This window comes from Saimiri boliviensis, chromosome 9 (assembly GCF_048565385.1).
Source record: "Saimiri boliviensis isolate mSaiBol1 chromosome 9, mSaiBol1.pri, whole genome shotgun sequence".
In the NCBI taxonomy this organism is placed as follows: domain Eukaryota; kingdom Metazoa; phylum Chordata; class Mammalia; order Primates; family Cebidae; genus Saimiri; species Saimiri boliviensis.
Genome location: NC_133457.1, coordinates 27,095,868 through 27,116,179, shown reverse-complemented (window position 1 = coordinate 27,116,179; position 20,312 = coordinate 27,095,868). Strand labels below are relative to the sequence as shown.

At 32.1% G+C, this 20,312-nt stretch overlaps 1 protein-coding gene across 6 annotated transcripts in view; it reads left to right on the top strand.

The window, feature by feature from the left end:
* BCHE (butyrylcholinesterase) overlaps positions 1–20,312 on the top strand; it is a 79,758-nt gene that overhangs the window by 6,364 nt on the left and 53,082 nt on the right. For all 6 annotated transcript variants that reach the window (XM_074405614.1, XM_074405615.1, XM_074405613.1 and 3 more), the window contains one exon: positions 624–2,148. In XM_074405614.1, the coding sequence (XP_074261715.1) occupies positions 624–2,148 (1,525 nt within the window). The remainder of the gene's footprint in view (positions 1–623; positions 2,149–20,312) is intronic.

The window sequence follows — 20,312 nt, the reverse complement described above, 5'->3', positions numbered from 1 at the left end:
TCCTATTTCTCCACACCCTCTCCAGCATCTGTTAAATTGTCTAAATTATCTTCAGTTCATATGCTAGGATTGTACAGAGGAAGCTATTGCTTGGCAAAAGGGACTACAGAAAACAGAAGGAAAACAGAAAAGAACAATGATGAAAATCTATTGATCCTTAAAAGTTCTTTACTTATCAGTTCTGCCAAGTGCCAACCAGGCATAATATTTCAGAGAATATATGAGCTTGTATTTTCTCTTCTTACCAAGGCAGAAATCATATCTGATGTAGGTGAACTACTGTTTACTGCTTTTTTGGTGGAGCTGTACATATAGTCAGAAGTAACATTAAATATGACTAGGACAAACTTTCTCTTCAAAGTACAACCTCTCCCTTACAAAGGTTTGACAGTAAGTATCCCCAAAATAAATATTTTAAAATTTTCCATTTCACTATTTTTTTTCTAAATTGAAAACTGAAATATCTGTTTTCTATTTTTTTCTATGTAGGCCTTTATAGAAGCAGTTTTGTTTTCATAATTTGTAGAATTAACAACTACTATATTTTAAGGAATTCTCATCAGTAAAGTATAATATACTATATACAGAAGGCTTATAAAACATTATATTTACCTCTTTTTCAGAAATCAGTATGCATAGCAAGGTCGCAATCATAAGCATCAGATTTCTCTTTTGGTTTCTTTTGCTCTGCATGTTTATTGGGAAGTCACATACTGAAGATGACCTCATAATCACAACAAAGAATGGAAAAGTCAGAGGGATGAACTTGCCAGTTCTTGGTGGCACAGTAACAGCCTTTCTTGGAATTCCCTATGCGCAGCCACCTCTTGGTAGACTTCGATTCAAAAAACCTCAACCTCTGACCAAGTGGTCTGATATTTGGAATGCCACAAAATATGCAAATTCTTGCTATCAGAACATAGATCAAAGTTTTCCAGGTTTCTATGGATCAGAGATGTGGAACCCAAACACTGACCTCAGCGAAGACTGTTTATATCTAAATGTGTGGATTCCAGCACCTAAACCAAAAAATGCCACTGTAATGATATGGATTTATGGTGGTGGTTTTCAAACTGGAACATCATCCTTACATGTTTATGATGGCAAGTTTCTTGCTCGGGTCGAAAGAGTTATTGTAGTGTCAATGAACTATAGGGTGGGTGCTCTAGGATTCTTAGCTTTGCCAGGAAATCCTGAGGCTCCAGGAAACATGGGTTTATTTGATCAACAGTTGGCTCTTCAGTGGGTTCAAAAAAATATAGCAGCCTTTGGTGGAAATCCTAAAAGTGTAACTCTTTTTGGAGAAAGTGCAGGAGCAGCTTCAGTTAGTCTGCATTTGCTTTCTCCTGGAAGCCATTCCTTGTTCACCAGAGCCATTCTGCAAAGTGGTTCCTCTAATGCTCCTTGGGCAGTAACATCTCTTTATGAAGCTAGGAACAGAACGTTGGCCTTAGCTAAATTTACTGGTTGCTCTAGAGAAAATGAGACTGAAATAGTCAAATGCCTTCAAAACAAAGATCCCCAAGAAATTCTTCTGAATGAAGCATTTGTTGTTCCCTACGGAACTCTCTTGTCAGTAAACTTTGGTCCCACAGTGGATGGTGATTTTCTCATTGACATGCCAGACATATTACTTGAACTTGGACAATTTAAAAAAACCCAGATTTTGGTGGGTGTTAATAAAGATGAAGGGACAGCTTTTTTAGTCTATGGGGCTCCTGGCTTCAGCAAAGATAACAATAGTATCATAACTAGAAAAGAATTTCAGGAAGGTTTAAAAATATTTTTTCCAGGAGTGAGTGAGTTTGGAAAGGAATCCATCCTTTTTCATTACACAGACTGGGTAGATGATCAGAGACCTGAAAACTACCGTGAGGCCTTGGACGATGTTGTTGGGGATTACAATATTATATGCCCAGCCTTGGAGTTTACAAAGAAGTTCTCAGAATGGGGAAACGACGCCTTTTTCTACTATTTTGAACACCGATCCTCCAAACTTCCGTGGCCAGAATGGATGGGAGTGATGCATGGCTATGAAATTGAATTTGTCTTTGGTTTACCTCTGGAAAGAAGAGCTAATTACACAAAAGCTGAAGAAATTTTGAGTAGATCCATAGTGAAACGTTGGGCAAATTTTGCAAAATACGGGTAAGTGCCGATTTTTGTCATTGTTCTCTGGTTTGGTTTGATCTGTTTGCTTAGCTTTGCTTGGTCTCTGGGGTAGACTTTGTTATAAAGACGCGGAAATATTTTAATTATTTATTCTATTTGTACCTAAGTGGGTTTTATTTTCTCTTATGATATGCATTTCAACTTCCTGTGTCAGAGTGTTTGAAAGAAATCATCATCATAGAAAGTGTAGTAAAAGGTTCTGATTTCATCTCCAAAATGTTTCAAAGTATTTTAACAATGTTAGCCAAAGTTTGTACAAAAATAGATGCTTACTTGGAGAACTAAAATTAATGCGAGTATATCTTTTAACCTGCAAGTTTACAATGTTCACAGATTTAGGTAAGAGTAGGGCTGTTTCTTCCCAAGCTTTTCAGCTTGGTACCATGACACCTGATACATGAAGTAATATATCTCTGCTCAAGAGATTGAAGGGATGTGATAGTGATGCAGTTGACCCTCAGATTATTCAAAATACACAACATTTCTCATTGTATTTTATTTTTTTTTTGTAATAGACCTGTTCAGAATTGAGGCATCCTGTGTTTGACTGGGGCCAGGAGGGTTTAGCTAAGCTGTTCTCCACCTGAGCAGTCTGATGGATGACATTATATGATCAGAGACATTACAAAAAACGTATTTCCCTCATATATTATAAATATTCTAATATTATATCCTCAAGAGTCAGAAGGAAATAAACACTTAGAATATAGTTTCTAAGTGTGTGTGTGTATCTATAGAAAATATAGTAGTTTTTTTTTCTCCCACTATATTTGTAAAACAAAACCACATTTAAACATGGGAGTAAATTGTACCAATTTGAATAATTTAAAAAAAATAGAAATTTAGGAATTTATTTCTACAAGAAGTGTTTACATGAATCATAAATGGATTGATGTAGTAATTCAGTCTGTCACACTCTTTTATAGCTAAACAAAATGCTGACAGTTATATTACTGCTCTCTGGTGCTCTTTTCCACCCTCCATTTGGAATTATTTGTACTTCATGATTCTGTATGTATATTTCTGCAAAATCAATTGTATAATTCTTTTCTAAATTGTTTAACACTTACCCATTGTGGATAAAGTTATAATTATTCCACCTAGCATTAAAAGGCCTCTTTAATTTTGCTGCAACTCATATTACTCAGTAATACCTAGCTTCTGGGTAAGCCAGTTACGGCACAAATACCAAAGATTCTGAGCGTAACTGCACCTTAGAACTTCCTTCTTGGAATGTGCCCTATTTAGAACACCTACCTCTTTCCTGTTCTGTGAAGAAGTCCCACTAATCTATTACACATCTCATGTAACATTTCTTTAATTCCTAGATTTGCAATTGCTTCAGACTTCTTGTTCACTCTCACAGAAGTTGACTGTAACTTGTCTATATCCTGTCTTTTATTGTAAGCTGATCTTCCTCAATTATACTAAACTAACTTCTTGAAACAGAATCTGTGGTTTTGATTTGATATTCATTGAAATAATATGATGGTTATGTAGCACACTTAACAATATTTGGCTAATGATTAAATGAGAGCTGATAAAAGATAATATAAGTAAAAAATAGATTGGCTTTTCAAGATATGTGGGTCATTATATTATCTATAGCTGCAAAATATTTTATTTCTTCTCAACATCAGAATAAATTTCTGCTCAAGAAAATAAGAAACAGCTTATTTTTAGAGCTGCATTAAAATTACTTATTTCTCCTTCTGCTCTCTTCCTCAAGGATTTATCCATATTAAATCATTTATATATTTTTTAATTCTTTTTTTTTACATCCTAGGAATTTTAAATAATTAAAAGATTTAAGGATAATTTTTTAAATTATTGAAACCTAAAATTTTGAAAGGACTTCTTTTTTGCATGTTGAAATCATTAAGGAATTTATTTTTGTACATATTATATAGTATTTGCACAAATCCCTTCACCAAGAAATTAACTTTCAAATTATAATTGAATTTACTTTTTGTTATATTTTTCAACTAATAAATATTACAGAACATCACTACAATACACTTCTTAGAGGTCTCTTCAGTATATCAAAATAATATCAATTAAAGATGCTCTTAACTTGAATAGTGTACTATCACAATGACAAGGTGTGAGGTATATGCATTCTATTGTTAGAATTTAAAAGTGCTGAAATGATGACACTATCTAACATTTTTTAGGTGAAAAATTGAGTTCCATAGAAGAAAAGTGAATTGCAACTAATAGGTGACAGAACAAAGATTAACTGTGACTCAAGACTATTAACTTTCATTTTCTTATATTATATATTCACCAGGTTGATTTCACCATGAATTCTTAAAAGCAGTCATTAAGTATGCTTACAAAATACAAGTTTGGTTGCAAACTTGTAATTTTAATATGTTATCATGCTTATACCTTGTTGGTTAATGTTACAGAGGTAAGAGCAGAGAACAGGCTAAAATCAGACATCATTAGATTTAGAGGCAAGTTTAAGTTTGTGAGACTGTCATTGGGTCATCTAGTCCAATTATTATCAGACTTATAATTAGATTTTCTGACAGAGTAGAGTTCACGTGGCTTCCAGAGTGAAAAAAGAATTCTTACTCTCTGATTCTGTAATTATTTGTGATATATTATTATAATTAACCCAATGGAACATTTTGATGATTTTGAAAAAGGGTCAGGGCTTAAATCTCCTTGGATTTATCTTATTGCTATCATAACAGCATCAACGTTGTATCACTTTAATTCCTTTTTTTCTCCTTAGAAATTAATTTAGGAGTTACTCAGAAAGGAATAAGGCATGAGTGCTAACTACAGTATTCCTGTAACTGACCTTAACTTTAACATATAGAATATAAATGCCGGGGCGGGGGGGAATGTATACCCATTAGTGTAATGTATTTGAAAAGAAAGATTTCTGTTATGAGACAATTTAAAGTGTGCATAAGATCACTTTCAGAACTATTTCAGAGTGCAGCAGTATTTTACCATGAATGACAGGGGAATGAGATAAAGAAATCAGATGTCCCCCAAAAGGCCAAATCTATAAAGAGAGTTATAAAACTGAGTTATGTTTCAGAATGCTCTCTCACAGTGGAGCAGAGAAAAACTAATGTATTCTTAGTATAAAAGGGCTCATTAAAACATAGAAAATCACATTTATAGGATCCACTTACTTGGAAATAATTTAATTTGTTTTCGGTGTTTCCCCAAATATTTTATTTATTTGGAAAAAATATACAATAATCCACTTGTACATACTACATTTGGTATATTAATAAATTATTTTTTTAGAAATTAAAGTAATAATTTCAGGAATGTACATATAGATGCAATGCTTCAAAAGACCTGTCAGAAATAAAGTAGCAACTTAAATATTGCAAAGTAACAAAACATAGTAAATAAAATGTAAATTTAAATATTTTTCTGTATAGGGTCTTTTTGTTCCATAGTCAGGTATGACTCAGGTTAATGACCCTCTATTTATTGAATTTAGCAACAACGTAAGAACAGAAACAAACCTAAAATATTTTTAAAACTACAAATGCAGAAGAAAAGGTTAACAGTATAAAAGAAAATAATGGTAGCAGCAAAACAGATACAGCCTAAAAATAAATAAGTACTTTGATTAAAAACTATTTTGTGGCAAAAACTCTTATTATTGTATGAACAACATAAAACGTAATGTGGCTTACTGGCAAATGCGTGTCCGAAGGAATACACTTCCTAGAAAATAATTGGAATGATGATTTTAAAAATTATAACTATGTTTAAGAAAGGCAATACTGTTTAATTGCTTTTAATTCTAAAAATATTAAAATAATTACAGTTAGAAGTTAAAAACCTAGACCAGGCATGGTGGCTCATGCCTGTAATCCCAGCACTTTGGGAGGCTGAAACAGGCAGTAGAAACTCCATCTCTACTAAAAATACAAAAATTAGCTGGGTGTGGTGGCATGTGCCTGTAATACCAGCTACTTGGGAGGCTGAGGCAGAAGAATCACTTGAAACTGGAAGGCAGAGGTTGCAGTGAGCTGAGATTTTGCCATTGCACTCCAGCCTGGGCAAAAAGAACAAAACTCCATCTCAAAAAAAAAAAAAAAAAAAAAAAAAAAAAAAAAAAAAAAAAGGATTAACAACCCAAACACACACTGCTTAAGTATGAATTTCTGTTTCTTTGTTTTTTCACCTCCAAAGAAAAGTTCTTGCCTTTTAAGTGAATTTCCAACATAACATAATGCATTAAAAAGAGCCTGAAGAGCTTAGCATTGGAGGAAAATAGCTTAATTTTGAAGCTATGTTTGCCACATATTTGCCAAGCTAATTGTTCTTTCTGTGCTTCTATTTCCCCAATAAAATCTACCTCACATGGTTATTGTGAAAACTTGTCCAGTGAGTAACATGTATCCTGCTGTAGATATAAATAGCTCTGCATATACCTATGAATAAGTCTGTAAGCAACAACTAGATTGTCAATCGGATGGTACTGTTTTCTAACACTAATATCACTTTCTCTGCTTCATGATCTTCATTTTGATAGTTTCCATTTATTAAATGTGCAAATGCATTAATATCCCTATTTCTCAAATAAAGCAACTGATGATGGGAAACTTAAGGTCACACAACTAACTTTTAAATCATTCTCAGAAAACTGACACAAGAACAGAAAACCAAACACTGCATGTTCTTACTCATAAGTGGGTGTTGAACAATGAGAACATATGGACACAGGGAGGGGAACATCACACACTGGTCCTGTCAGGGGGTGGGAAAGCTAGGGGAGGGATAATAGAGTTTGGTGGGATTGGGGAGGGATAACAGGAAAAATGCCTAATGTAGATGATGAGGGGGATGGATTCAGCAAACCGCCTAGACATGTGTATACCTATGTAACAATCCTGCATGATCTGCACATGTACCCCAGGACTTAAAGTGTAATTCAAATTTTTTTTAATTTTTAATTTTTGTGGGTTAATTTTTTCACCTGCATGTCTTGATTTTAAAACATTATTTTAAATTATGGTGTCTAAAATAATACTTTAGTCATCCTAAAATCAGAAAAAACAATAGTTAAATATAAGAATATATCATTGGCTGGAATAAGTCTCATCTTCCTTATGAGGTTACCATTCCCAGTGTAGTAAGTGAACTTTATCCAAAAAGACATTTTATAATTTCTAATTTCAAAATCTACTCATTTATTATTATAGTTTATATCATATGCTTGTTTCATAATTATGTATTTATATAAAATGTGAAAAACAAATTTGATCATAGTATTTCTGTAACTGTAATTATAGAGCAATATAAAATTTAATGAAAAAAGATGCTTCTGATTCTTCAGCATTCCCTCAGACATTTTTGAATAAAAGTCATGAGATTGTTTCCAAGGTACACTACTTTTAAAATCACAAGTTATTAAATAATACTTCTCAGTATAAAATAATTATGCTCAGATTGATAAGAAATTATAACTACTTCAATTTTTCTTCCCTGTCTGTAACACTCAAGATCAGAGTGCTAAAAAGCAGAATTCAACTGCTTTTATTTTCTGTTAAAATTTTCTCAGTATTGTTTTATCTTACCATAACAGATGCTATTAACTTGTTGAGATGATCTACACACTTACTGCGCATGAAATGTTAATAGTAACCTATCCACAGATCTCTGTTCTATAAAAACAAGTGAATGTTTATCTTATAAAAATTAAATTGGACAGTTTTTGGTACATTAACATCTAGGAATTGATATAAAAATAATATTTATTTTATGACAAGTCAAAATATTAATTGGAAATACATATATTTAATATATAATTAAAAAGAAACATCATAACCAAATGATGTAATAAGCGTTAAATTTTAGGTTATGCTTAGAAGCCATAACACTCATTATGCTTTGGGTGACTCAATAAGGTTTCTGGAAGAATAAAAATTATATACTTTTTCTGGACAGGCATAGTGGCTCACCCAAAGCATAATGAGTATTACACATTGGGTGATTCAGTAAGGTTTCTAGAAGCATAAGTCATAAATCCCAGCACTTTGGGAAGCCAAAGTGGGTGGGTTACCTGAGGTCAGGAGTTAGAGATCAGCTTGGCCAATATAGTGAAACACCATCTCTACTAAAACTGCAGAAAAATTAGCCAGGTATGGTGGTTGATGCCTGTAATCCCAGCTACTTGGGATGCTGAAGCAGGAGAATCACTTGAACCCGGGAGGTGGAGTTTGCAGTGAGCCAGGATCATGCATCTGTACTCCAGCCTGGGCAACATGAGCAAAACTCTGTCATATAAACATATAAAAATGTAAAATTTTTAAAGAAGTTTTTCCAATCGTAAGTTAAATTTTTGTATGATTAGGTTATATATTATGGAGATTTGTTTATTCATTTTTTCATTTATTTATTCAACAAATATATTTGAAAGCCCACATGCATCAAGCATTATTGAAGTAATAGGGATGCAGCAGTAAACACAAATAGGCAAAGATGATAAAGCAAACAAAAAACAGTGAGGCATGGAGAACAGAGAAAATCTTTCCCCTCAAAGGCCTTTCAATCTAAAGAAGGAAAAAGACAAGACACAGATACATAGATACTGTGTCTTATCATGGTGAGAGCTCTGGGAAAAAAAATATGAAACATAGAAGCATAGAGCAAGATGCGGATAAGGTGGTCACCAAAAGCTTCTGACAAAGTTGTATTAGAATAAAGGGCCACGGTAAATCATGTGAATATCTGGGAAAAATTTTCCCAGAAGATAGAGCAGCAAGAACTACCTCTAAGACTAAAGTATTTAGGATGTTGCAAGAACAGCAAGAAAGCGAGTATGACTAGTACAGGTGTATGAAGAGGAAGTGGTAAGAGGTAAGACCAGAGAAGTACAAAGAGCCAAGATACATGATTTGAAACTTGCATGAGTTTCTGAAATCTTTCCTGAGTGAGATGTTTAGCCATGAAATATTCAGACATTAGAGTGGCATATTTGGGCTGAAACATTATAAAGAGATCTCTGGCTGGTAAGTACACAGGAATGAAGTAAACAGAAGAACTAGAAGGTTATTACAGAAATCTAAGTGAGGAATGTTCGTACCTTAGATTAGGTAAAAGAGGGAAATAAAGATCAGAATCAGGTTCTACTTTGAAAGAAGATCTAACAATATTGCTGAGATATTGGATGTGGAATATGAGAGAATAAATCGAGACAAGGATACTCCAAGAATGTTGACTCGAGCCACCAGAAGAGCAGAGGTACCATTTCCTGAGATATCACAACTATGGGAGGATGTGGTTGGGACAGTAAAATAAAAAGTGCTGTTTTAGACATTTCAAGTTTAAGGGATCTGTTTTTCCAGAAACATTTAAATTAAATTATTTAATTTAGATTTAAATTTTTATTGTGACACAGTTATCTGTAATTCAAGGGAGAGAAAGGGGCTGAAGATATAAATTTGTTATTTGAAAGTATGAAGATGGTCTTTAAAGCCATGAGACAGTTTTATTTCACTTACAGAGGTTGGGAATAAAACAGAAGTCTGAGCACACCAAGGTTAGATGGTGGGAGGAGAAAGAGGAACTGTAGAGAGAATGGAGTAGCAAAATGAGTTGGAAGGGGCAATTAGGAGAACATGGTATCCACTGAATACTAAAAAAAATAAAATATTTTGGGAAAGGAGTATCTGTATAAAATACAGAATGAGTACAAAGAAAATTATGTGTAATTGTGTATAATTGTGAGTCTGGAAGTATGTACATGTTGGTAGCAAAAATGTAATGTTTTGATGGAGTAGTGGTAGCTAAAACCTGAATAGAGATGAAAATGAGAATGAGAGGACAGGAATCAGAAATTGCAGTTTGAGGTATCTCTTTCAGAGAGCATTACTCTAAATTGGATCAGGGAAGTCAAGTCAGGGGATGTCTGGACAAGAGAGGGTAGAGGTATTTTTGATTGATTTTGCTTTTTCATGGGGAATATTGCAACATGGTTGTGAAGGGATGAGAATGGTATAGTGATTAATGTGGTTAATTTGGTTTTGTGTAAACATCATCTCTATCTACTTAATATTATTTGCTTGCTTTATAGACAACAATGCTTGTAAATACAATGCAAGCCACTTGGTTAGAACTTAGGTAATCAGTCATTTGGACTATGTGGAGCTCCAATAAAAGGAATCAAGAGACAGGTATCAATGAGAAAAATAGACAAGACAACATCCTAGATATTCTGAACATAAAAATGTATGACAAATATTTCTTTGATATGTATTCCATAGAAAAGGTCATACTGAATCCTATTGACTTGTAGTGTGTCCTACATTTTAAGAGAATTGCTCATTGATTTTTTTTTTATGAAAGACAAATCAGAAACAACTATTTTCTAAGAAGGCATAGGCAGTAGGCAAGTAACCTTACAATAGAATTGAGAGGTCACAGTCTCACTGCAAGACAAGAAACCAGGGGAAAATAACTTCTCATAAGCAAACTGTTATAAGTAGTGACAAAATGTTGACCTTCAGACCACAAAACATGTATATGCTGCTCTTTGTGTGTCCTTGATCATTCATAGAAGTATTATGTAATGCCTAAGGGAAAATTAATTTGTTAAAATATAATGAATTCTATAATAAAAATAACTGAGTCCTTAAAGAATATACTTCTCATGTAATACGGAAACAATAATAATAATTTAGCCTATTGTCAGAATATTCTTAAGAAAGTACTGACCAGGTAGCCTTCGGAGTAATAATTTTAAACCTACAATGTTGTTAGTATTAACAATTACATCAACTAAATTTATTAGTTGCTAACATGTGCTAGCCCCCTGTTCAGAACTTCACTTTCATGATTATAGCAATTCTCTAAAGAAATATCATCATCCTCAACAAGTGGTGATAAAGATATTGAAGCTTACAGACAGAGCTGAAGCCATTCAGAATTCCACAACTATTAGCGAAAACCAGAACTCCAAATTGAACTTTGTAGTGGGATGAAGGGACCCAGATTCATCTTCCCTAAAATTTTCTTCCTCTCTATTAGAATTTTTGCATACCACTAGGGAAGGAAAAGAATAAAAATTCCATCTCCTTTGCCCTTATTTTTTTTAATTTCTAAAATCAAAGTGTTAATACCTATCTCCTTGGCTGTTACGGAAATTTGAGAAACTATATGTAATATACCTGACAGTATTCCAGATACAAACTCTAAATAAGTATGATTGCCAGATAAAATACAGAACACCTAGTTAAATGTAAAAAATCAGCTAAACGAGGAATATATATGTAATATATATTTTATATATAAACATAAATATAATACTAATATATATTAGTATAAACATAATACTAATATGTATTAGTATAAATGTACTACTAATTCTATTATGTATATATAAGTATAAATATGACCCATAAATCTGATAGGGCATTATACTAAATGTTATTTGTCTTTTAGTTGGAATTCACATTTATCTGGGTGTTTTGCTTTGTTTTCACTAAATCTGGTAAACCTAACTGCAAGTTTATGGACTCCAGAGAATAGGAAGTGGCCCCAAGGAACAAAATTTTGGCAAAAGCAGAGAAATACGTGAGAGAAAAGTTTAGAGAAGTTCAGCAAAGGGCCCAGGGGTTGGTAGGCAGAACAGAAATCAGGCCATCAGGGTTTGGAGAGTGGGGACTCAAGGGACAAGCTGCATTTCTGAGATTTGGCTGAATTCCTAAAGATTGGCTCATAGCTAGGAAGGGCTAGTATGCATGTTTCAGGTTTCCAGTAAGGATTAGTAAACTGAGGAAAGTAAGGATTAACATCATAAAGGCAGAAAGTAAACTATTAACATTATAATTAAAATAAGCTTGCCTTCTCCTTTAACCTGAATTTCTAAAGCTATATATTTGTATTGGAATTTATTTTATTGTTTGTTTTTGGAGTTTTCTGTCATTTAATCTTCTTGAAAATATTTCAAAGAATGTATTCATAAAAATTTTGAATTATATTAATGAAACCTGACATAGATAATGAGGAGAGAATAACATAAACCAGAAAACATGTTATTTGTAAAACCTGAAACTAATTCTATTTACAGCAATAGACTTTGTAATCTCAGATTTTATGTGCAAATTATGTATTACTAAAATTTACTATTTACAATAATCTTATATACTTAGCAATTAATTCAGATATTGTAATAGTAGTAGGGATAGTACCTATATTTATTATAACAAAATCATTGTGGAAGTCAAAGAAACCTAAAACATAAAAAATTACTACATTTCTAGGATGTGCAAATCTTATTTTCTCTATCAACTTGGGGTCAGATATTCTATTAGCTACTCAGACTTACTTTAGAGTATGTGTAAATTAAGACTTTTTAAACTCTCTATCTTAAATTATAGGTGATAGCTGAATTGATTGTTTTCCATGTTTCTTAATTACATTATTTATCTTCCTTTACTACAATGCAGACCATTTATATATAAAAATAAATAATATTAGAGTGAGAAAAATGATTATATCCTAAAAGTAAAATTAAATGTTATCTTTATAATTGTCTTTTGTTTTCCTTGAAATTTCTACAGAAAATTTGCTTTAAACTCATACATTCATTTTTATTGTGTTTCAACTTTTTTTCTTCATTTTTGGACTAGAAAAGATTTTGAAGTAAGGGACTCTAAATAAGTTAAATCATAGTTATAACACGATATGCTTGCAATCACCTTTACAATGAGATTTTAAAATGAATAAATATTATTTTGTAAAGTAGCATTGACCTTACAAAATATTGGTAAAGCAGAAGTGTGGACCTATTTTAGATATAAACACATAATCAAATACCTACAAATGGAAAAGAATAAGATGATGAAAATGCAAAACTGATCTTCAATCTTTAGAAATTTTAGAACTAGAAATTATTCATTTAGTAAGGAAGAAAAATATAAAAGAGAATAAAATATATGATTGTTGTAAAATGTTAAACATAATGATTTGATTATTTAGTATCTAAATATAATGTAAATGTGAGTTTAACAATAGAAATATTTCAACTGCATATTACATTATCTTATACATTTTATTGGTAGTCTTATTTAACAGTATTATGCAGAGTGGTGTTTATTAAAATTTTGCAAATTCTGTTGCTAAATCCACAGTATTCTCTCATTTTATGATTTTTTTTTTCTGATAAGAACAATTTTAAACAATTATGCTGGCAAAAAAAAAAGGGACCTATATGGAATACTTCAGACCAAAAGTGATGAGTGAGTAATTAAAGTATTATAAAAATCCTATTACATTAGGAAGGGTATCGAACATTTCTAGTAGCTTTTAATGACAAGCACGAACAAAGGGATGTGGAAAAAAGTTGTGGAAGAACTAATGCTGGTGTGAAATGCACAGTCCTTTAATGACTAGACTATAGCTTCACATCTGAGAGAGCATATTTAAGGAAGCACCTCTCCCATACTCACACACTGTAGAGTATATGAATTTTCACTGTATTATGCTTCCTTCTAGAGAATATTGATTAAACCTTTTTCATTATGAGAAACTACCAACTTAAAATACACCCCAAATAAATAACAGTTATGCCACTAGTAACTAAAAAACAAAATGGAAATTTTTATGTAAAATATTTAATTCTCTTTTTGTTTTTCTGTTGTTCTATAGTAGTTGAGTTCTAAATACAAACAAGAGGTAAATTTTCAAATGAAATAAAGACATTATCATTCAGAAAATTGGTAATGCCCATGCTAAATCCAGTTTAAGCATGGAAGAGTCTACTTGTTTGAAAGTGAACTAAAATCATTTTATAGTTTCTTTATGTGTAACATGCAAAAAAAAAATGCTTAGATTATCAGGCCAATAAGAACAGATAATGCGTAAAATTATACATAGACTATAACTATTGATAAATACTTCATAAAGTATGTGATAAAGATTTGATAAAATACATGACAAACTCTTGTAGTGGGACCACAAAAAAAAATTAAAAATAAAAAGGCTGATGAAATCCATTTTTTTGCTTTGATAAATTCATGTCTAAGTAATAGTTGGATAAGGATATTATAGTATTTTTAATGCTTCCAAAAGTATTAAAAATTTACTCTAAGAAAAATATATTTTTCAGCTATTGATAAAACTGTATATCTTAGAGTTGGGTACTAAAGTGTGGAGAATGAATAAAAATCAAAAATATTTATTTATCTAAAGTCAATATTCATAGTCTTTAGTATCTAGCTTTCAGATATTTTGAGCTTGAACTAATATACAATAAAAGGAGTCTCTAGAGATTGAAAGATAAGGAGAGAAAGTCACAAAAGGAGGAAAAATAGTCAAAAGGCTAGATACGGTTTGAAATCGGGTTCTGTGAAGTCTTTTTGACACAAAAGCCCATTTCTTTTCACTAGATTATCTAGCTCCCCTGTCACTCGAAATTTGGTCTACAATTTATACTCTAAATTTATTATTTCTCAATCATCACTGGGCTCAGTATTTATTATTCATAATATTTCTGTGGTTAGGCTCTAACTTAATGCATTAGGGAGGTAAAATTGTGGTTATCCGTGTACACTGTCGTCTTGCTGAGGAAATACTACATCTAAGTTCTTATATTAAGTTTTATTTGAAATTTATAAATTAAAAATATAATGTTGAGAACAGAATTCCAAAAATATATTTTTCTTAGAGTAAATCAAACTAATTTTTTGTCAGTTTAGTGTTTTTTGGTAGACACAGATAATTTAGTTATTTCTGGAGCATTACCATTGTCTGTTCATGCAAAATCTCCTTCATGTTTGAAATAATTTTATTATTTTTTCATTTATTACACATTCTTGCATTATACACATGCACACACACACACACACACACACACACACACTCTCTTACATTACTCTATTAGGCACATCGATATACAACTTGTTATCCATTTATGAATAGGTAAGTAGGTACGTTTTCACTCTTTTTCAGACTGGTTTCCATAGGTATTAAATGGGAGTTTAGACAGAAGAAGCTTTAAACATACACCTGCATGTGTACAGATAATTTATAAATGTAACCCTTATGTCAGATTCTAACTGCCTATGGAATGCAGAAGTGTAATCCTCAATTTTACATTCACCCACAATTTTACTTTTTCACTTCTGAGCAATAGTTTCAATTCTTGAGTGTCTATATTCTGCTAATTAAAATACAGCTTTTCCGCTTTTTTCATAACCCATTTTAAAAAATAAAGTTTTCTTGCATGTTAAATATCAATTAGGTAATGCAGCGCTGCTTTTGTCATCACGGTGCAATAAATTTCAGTCAATTTAATTATAATTCCAATAAAATGTAGAAGAAAAAGGATACTTCACTCAACTACATATTTTAATTAGAGCTGTAATATATTAATCTTGAGCCAGATCCTCTTTTCTTCCAAAAGCTCCCTATCAGTTTTATCAGCTGTCCTGTTATGTGTGTTCTTTGAGATGAATGCACCACACCGATTCTTCATTTAGCAGTATATTAAAGACCAAAATATTTTGAAAGAGATGGAAAGAGTAACAGCAAGCTTACCTCAAATACTGCTAAGGAAACAAAAAAACTTACCATTCATTTCAAATGGAGGAATTTAGTTCTCCAGATAGCCCAAAACAGAACTAATGATCATAATGTATCCCCACTCCCAGCAGCACTTTGATATGATATTTCATATCATGTTTGTCATGCCTGTAGCAGATGATTTGGCTGGCGCAATATCCTATCCTAGCCTCAGTATAGAAATCTGGTAATAAAATAGCACATCCAAAGATGCAGTAAGAACCAATATTAAGTAATGAAGCCATGCAAAGTACTCAGTGACTCTCTTAACATACGTCTATCTATCTGCACACATAGGGAGGAAATGTATGTGCTGGGATTCCGCATTCTTCTGGAACACCTTATGTAAGGTCTACTGAGATATTTTGAGTGTGCATAATCTTCCTAGTAGGGATAATATGGATAATTTTCATAGACACTTTCTATGAATTAGAATCTGATGCTAGAATATCACAACCTGAACAGAAGACTATCCTTACTCCACATTGAGTGTAACTAAAGATAATTCAGCTAATTCTTATTATCAGATATCTATATTCAAAAACTCAGTAAGCGAAAGATAACCTATTTGAAACATATTACTTTGTCTACAAAATAAATCTCAACCATGTATCTGATGTTAAAGTATTATTTGAATCACATAATACAATGTCTATCACATAGTAAGCATGACTAAGAATAGTAATTTTAATAACTTATACTACCAATAATCATAAACATATAAGTTTCCTAGTAATGTGGAAAATTCTACTGACCGCTGTAAAATACTAATGAAAGAGTGGAAATAGGAGCATTTTGCCATTAACTATAATAAAATAAGTCTTAGCATACTAATACTTTTCGAACTGTTTGGCAGTCAAAGAAGTTTAACTAAAATAATACTGTACTAGACATCCTTAATTTAAGCTGCTGTTACTACTGTGTAAGTTTAATCATAATAAAAGCCATGACAGTTTTCTTGGAGGATTTGTGTACATTATCATAGTATTTATTTTTCTTTTGGGGGTACTATAATACAAAAGTATGCTATCCTTGTGTTATGAAAATATATGGAAATTTAGGTGAATTATTAGAGTGAAATATACCCAACAAACATTTGCCTTAATGTACCTTTCATAAATTTGTGCAGTGGATCTAAAATGTTATACATGTAGGATTATATAGAAACACAGTGAAAAATAACATTTTAAAGCATATTGAATATGAAAATAATTTAAAATCTACTCATTCATCCTAAATGTTCATTGCATAACAATAAAAACAGTAAAAGTATAAAATTAGTAAGTTTTATTCAGAATGCCATACAAAAATACATGAGCATTAAAATTTGGCAATAGTGTGATGTTTTCACAAAAGCTGAAAAACTCTCACACATGTTTAAAATTAAAATCACATGGAAGTTGGGTTTAGCTATGATTTTGTACCTATATTTCAATATTTTTGCTTATATTGGCTTAATGTTGTCCATCTAATCACTCAAAAGGACCACACAAAATACAAATGAACATTTTTGCAATATCAAAACATGAAAGTCCATAACAGTTTTTTCTTCCATACGGAAAATACCAAATAACATTATGACATGCATTTAAAAATGAATAATATTTTGAGAAATACATATGGAGCATTTACTTTTTAAATAAAGTAAACATAGTCACTGGCTTTCTTACTTTTTAGACTTAATATTATATATAAAGTTAAAAGGGATAAAAATTGTAAGTATATTACTCCGTAATTGGTAGTTTTCTTTTTTCTTATGTTTTACTTTCTTAACTCTTCCAGAGATAAAATTATATTTAGCATTTTTCTTCAGTATATGCCCATGTTTTGTAGATAGGAATGCCATTTTAGAGGTATATTTATAGCAATCTAGATGTGATTCAAAATTGGTCTTTTTGAGTTGTAGCAGAAATAAAGTAACCACAATACAGTTACAGCTTTTTTTTTTTTTTTTTTTGAGACGGAGTTTCGCTCTTGTTACTCAGGCTGGAGTGCAATGGCGCTATCCCGGCTCACCGCAACCTCCGCCTCCTGGGTTCAGGCAATTCTCCTGCCTGAGCCTCCTGAGTAGCTGGGATTACAGGCACGCGCCACCATGCCCAGCTAATTTTTTTTGTATTTTTAGTAGAGACGGGGTTTCACCATGTTGACCAGGACGGTCTCCATCTCTTGACCTCGTGATCCACCCGCCTCGGCCTCCCAAAGTGCTGGGATTACAGGCTTGAGCCACCACGCCCGGCCACCTTTTTTTTTTTTTTTTTTTTTTTTTTAAGACAGGATCTTGCTCTGTCTCCCAGGCTGGGATGCAGTGGTGCAATCAAGGCTCTCACTTCAGCCTCAACCACCCAGGGCTCAAACATTCCCATCAAAATGCTGGGATTACAGGCATGAGCCACATCACCAGGTCTGTACTCATAGCCTTTAAAATTAAATATTTATTCATCAGGTTTATAAAAGAAGATCACATTGATATTCAAGAAGAAGACATTTTTAAAGATAATCTTACAACATCATAGATTATAAAGCATTTGTTCATAAAGGTCACTAAAGTACTGCAAATTAAACATATCAACAGCTACTAAAAGGAATATATGACTTTCTCTTTATTTTCATATGGTATAGGTATCTAGTATGCCAAAATTACGTATGTATTTGACATGTTAAAATAAATCTTGAAATCTATTTTCCATCAGCATGAATAATGACTAGAATCTGTCACTGTTTTTTCAATAGCTGGAGTTGGAACACCTAACATTATTTGAAACAAGCAACAATATACCAGGTTGTCAGTTTCTATTAAAGAAATTCAACTCAACAAATGCTAGGCATAAAAACTTCACTATGAGTAAATAATTTTGTATTAGGAAACCTCAGTCAGGTGTAGTGGCTCATGCCTGTAATCTCAGCACTTTGGGAGGACCAGTTTGGCAGATAATTTGAGGTCCGGAGTTCAAGACCAGCTTCTACTACAGAGGAGCTGGCTAATTTTTTGCATAACATTTTTAGTATTATACAAAAAAGACACCATCTGTACTAAAAATATTATACAAAAAATTAGCCAGCTGTGGTGACATGTGCCTGTGGTCTCAGCTACTCAGGAAGCTGAGACAAGATAAAGATAATAACTTGAACCCAGGAGGTAGAGGTTGCAGTGAGCCAAGATCATGCCACTGCACACCACCCTGGGTGACAGAATGAGGGTCTGTTTCAAAAAATAAATAACATGGGGAGAAATGCCAGACATAGTTGATGGGGAGGAAGGCAGCAAACCACACTGCCATGTATGTACCTATGCAACAATCCTGCATGCTCTTCACATGTACCCCAAAATATAATAAATGCAATAAAATATAAATAAATAAATAAATCTCATAACAACATTTTTATCTTTATTTTAATCATTATTAAGTAAATATCTGAGTGTACTATGCCACTGATTGTACTGGCTGTTATAAAGAACTATGTTTTAAATATAGTAAAGTATGATTGTATGCCAAATAAGGAGAACTTTAACTCTATTTCTTAAGAAAATTTATCAGCCAAATAAGGTTCTAGGAAATATGACTTGATTTTTAAAATGACCTTTATCATGAGAGACTGCAAAACAAGTAAATATCAATCTATGTCAGAAAGGTAGACAAACATTATAATTCAATTATAAGTTACCTCAATCTGCAAGGTTTTTGTACTGAACTTATAAAAATACCAGACTGAAAAATTTAAATGAATTAATGTGAAGAACTCAGTGGAACATTTTCTTAAGTTTTGTAATAAATCTTTTAGTTGTAAAATTAAAAAGGAAATGAAAATTAGACACCATTTACATTTCCTTCTCCACTCTCCTAACCCCCCCCCCAAAAAAAGTAATAATTTTTTAAGGAAAATATGATAGATCATATTCATTTTAAAGGTAGAGATTTTGATCCTATGTATTTAACGTATCTTCCTAAAGACGCGGCGTTTTTATTTATAATTGTTTCCATAAGATTATAGTGTTCTGGTCATGCTGCTTTCTTTTTTTTTTTTTTTTTTTTTGCTGCTTTCTTTCTCTAATTTAACCACTAAGTTTTGCATAATCAATCAACACTGTCATAAAAAGAACCAAAGGCGGACATTAAAAATTAGAATAATATTTCATCCATGATTTGGCTATAATTTAGGAAGATTTTAAAAACTATATAATTATTATTATAAAGATGTGTTTCCACCATTATTTGGGCACGTGGTTCTAATCCCTTTTGGTTTTATCCAACATTATGAATGTGAATGATAATCATAAAAAGCTGATATTTTATATTAAATTTTACCTCACAGCTGTATGATTTACTATAATCATTTAACAAATATTTATTGAGTACCAATTGTGAGCCAGGCACTGGACTAGGTGTTATGGAGTCAGTACGAATATATTGTAGAATAAAATACAGGCCTACCATCACAGAGGTCATTACCCCTTCCTGCTGGCAGAGCAGCAAATAAGCAACTTAGCAAACGACATTAACAAGAACTATACTATGGTTACCTGCAGACTTGGGAAATAAAACATAGGAGAATCTCAATCCAGAAGCTTATGGAAATCTTTCTCAAAG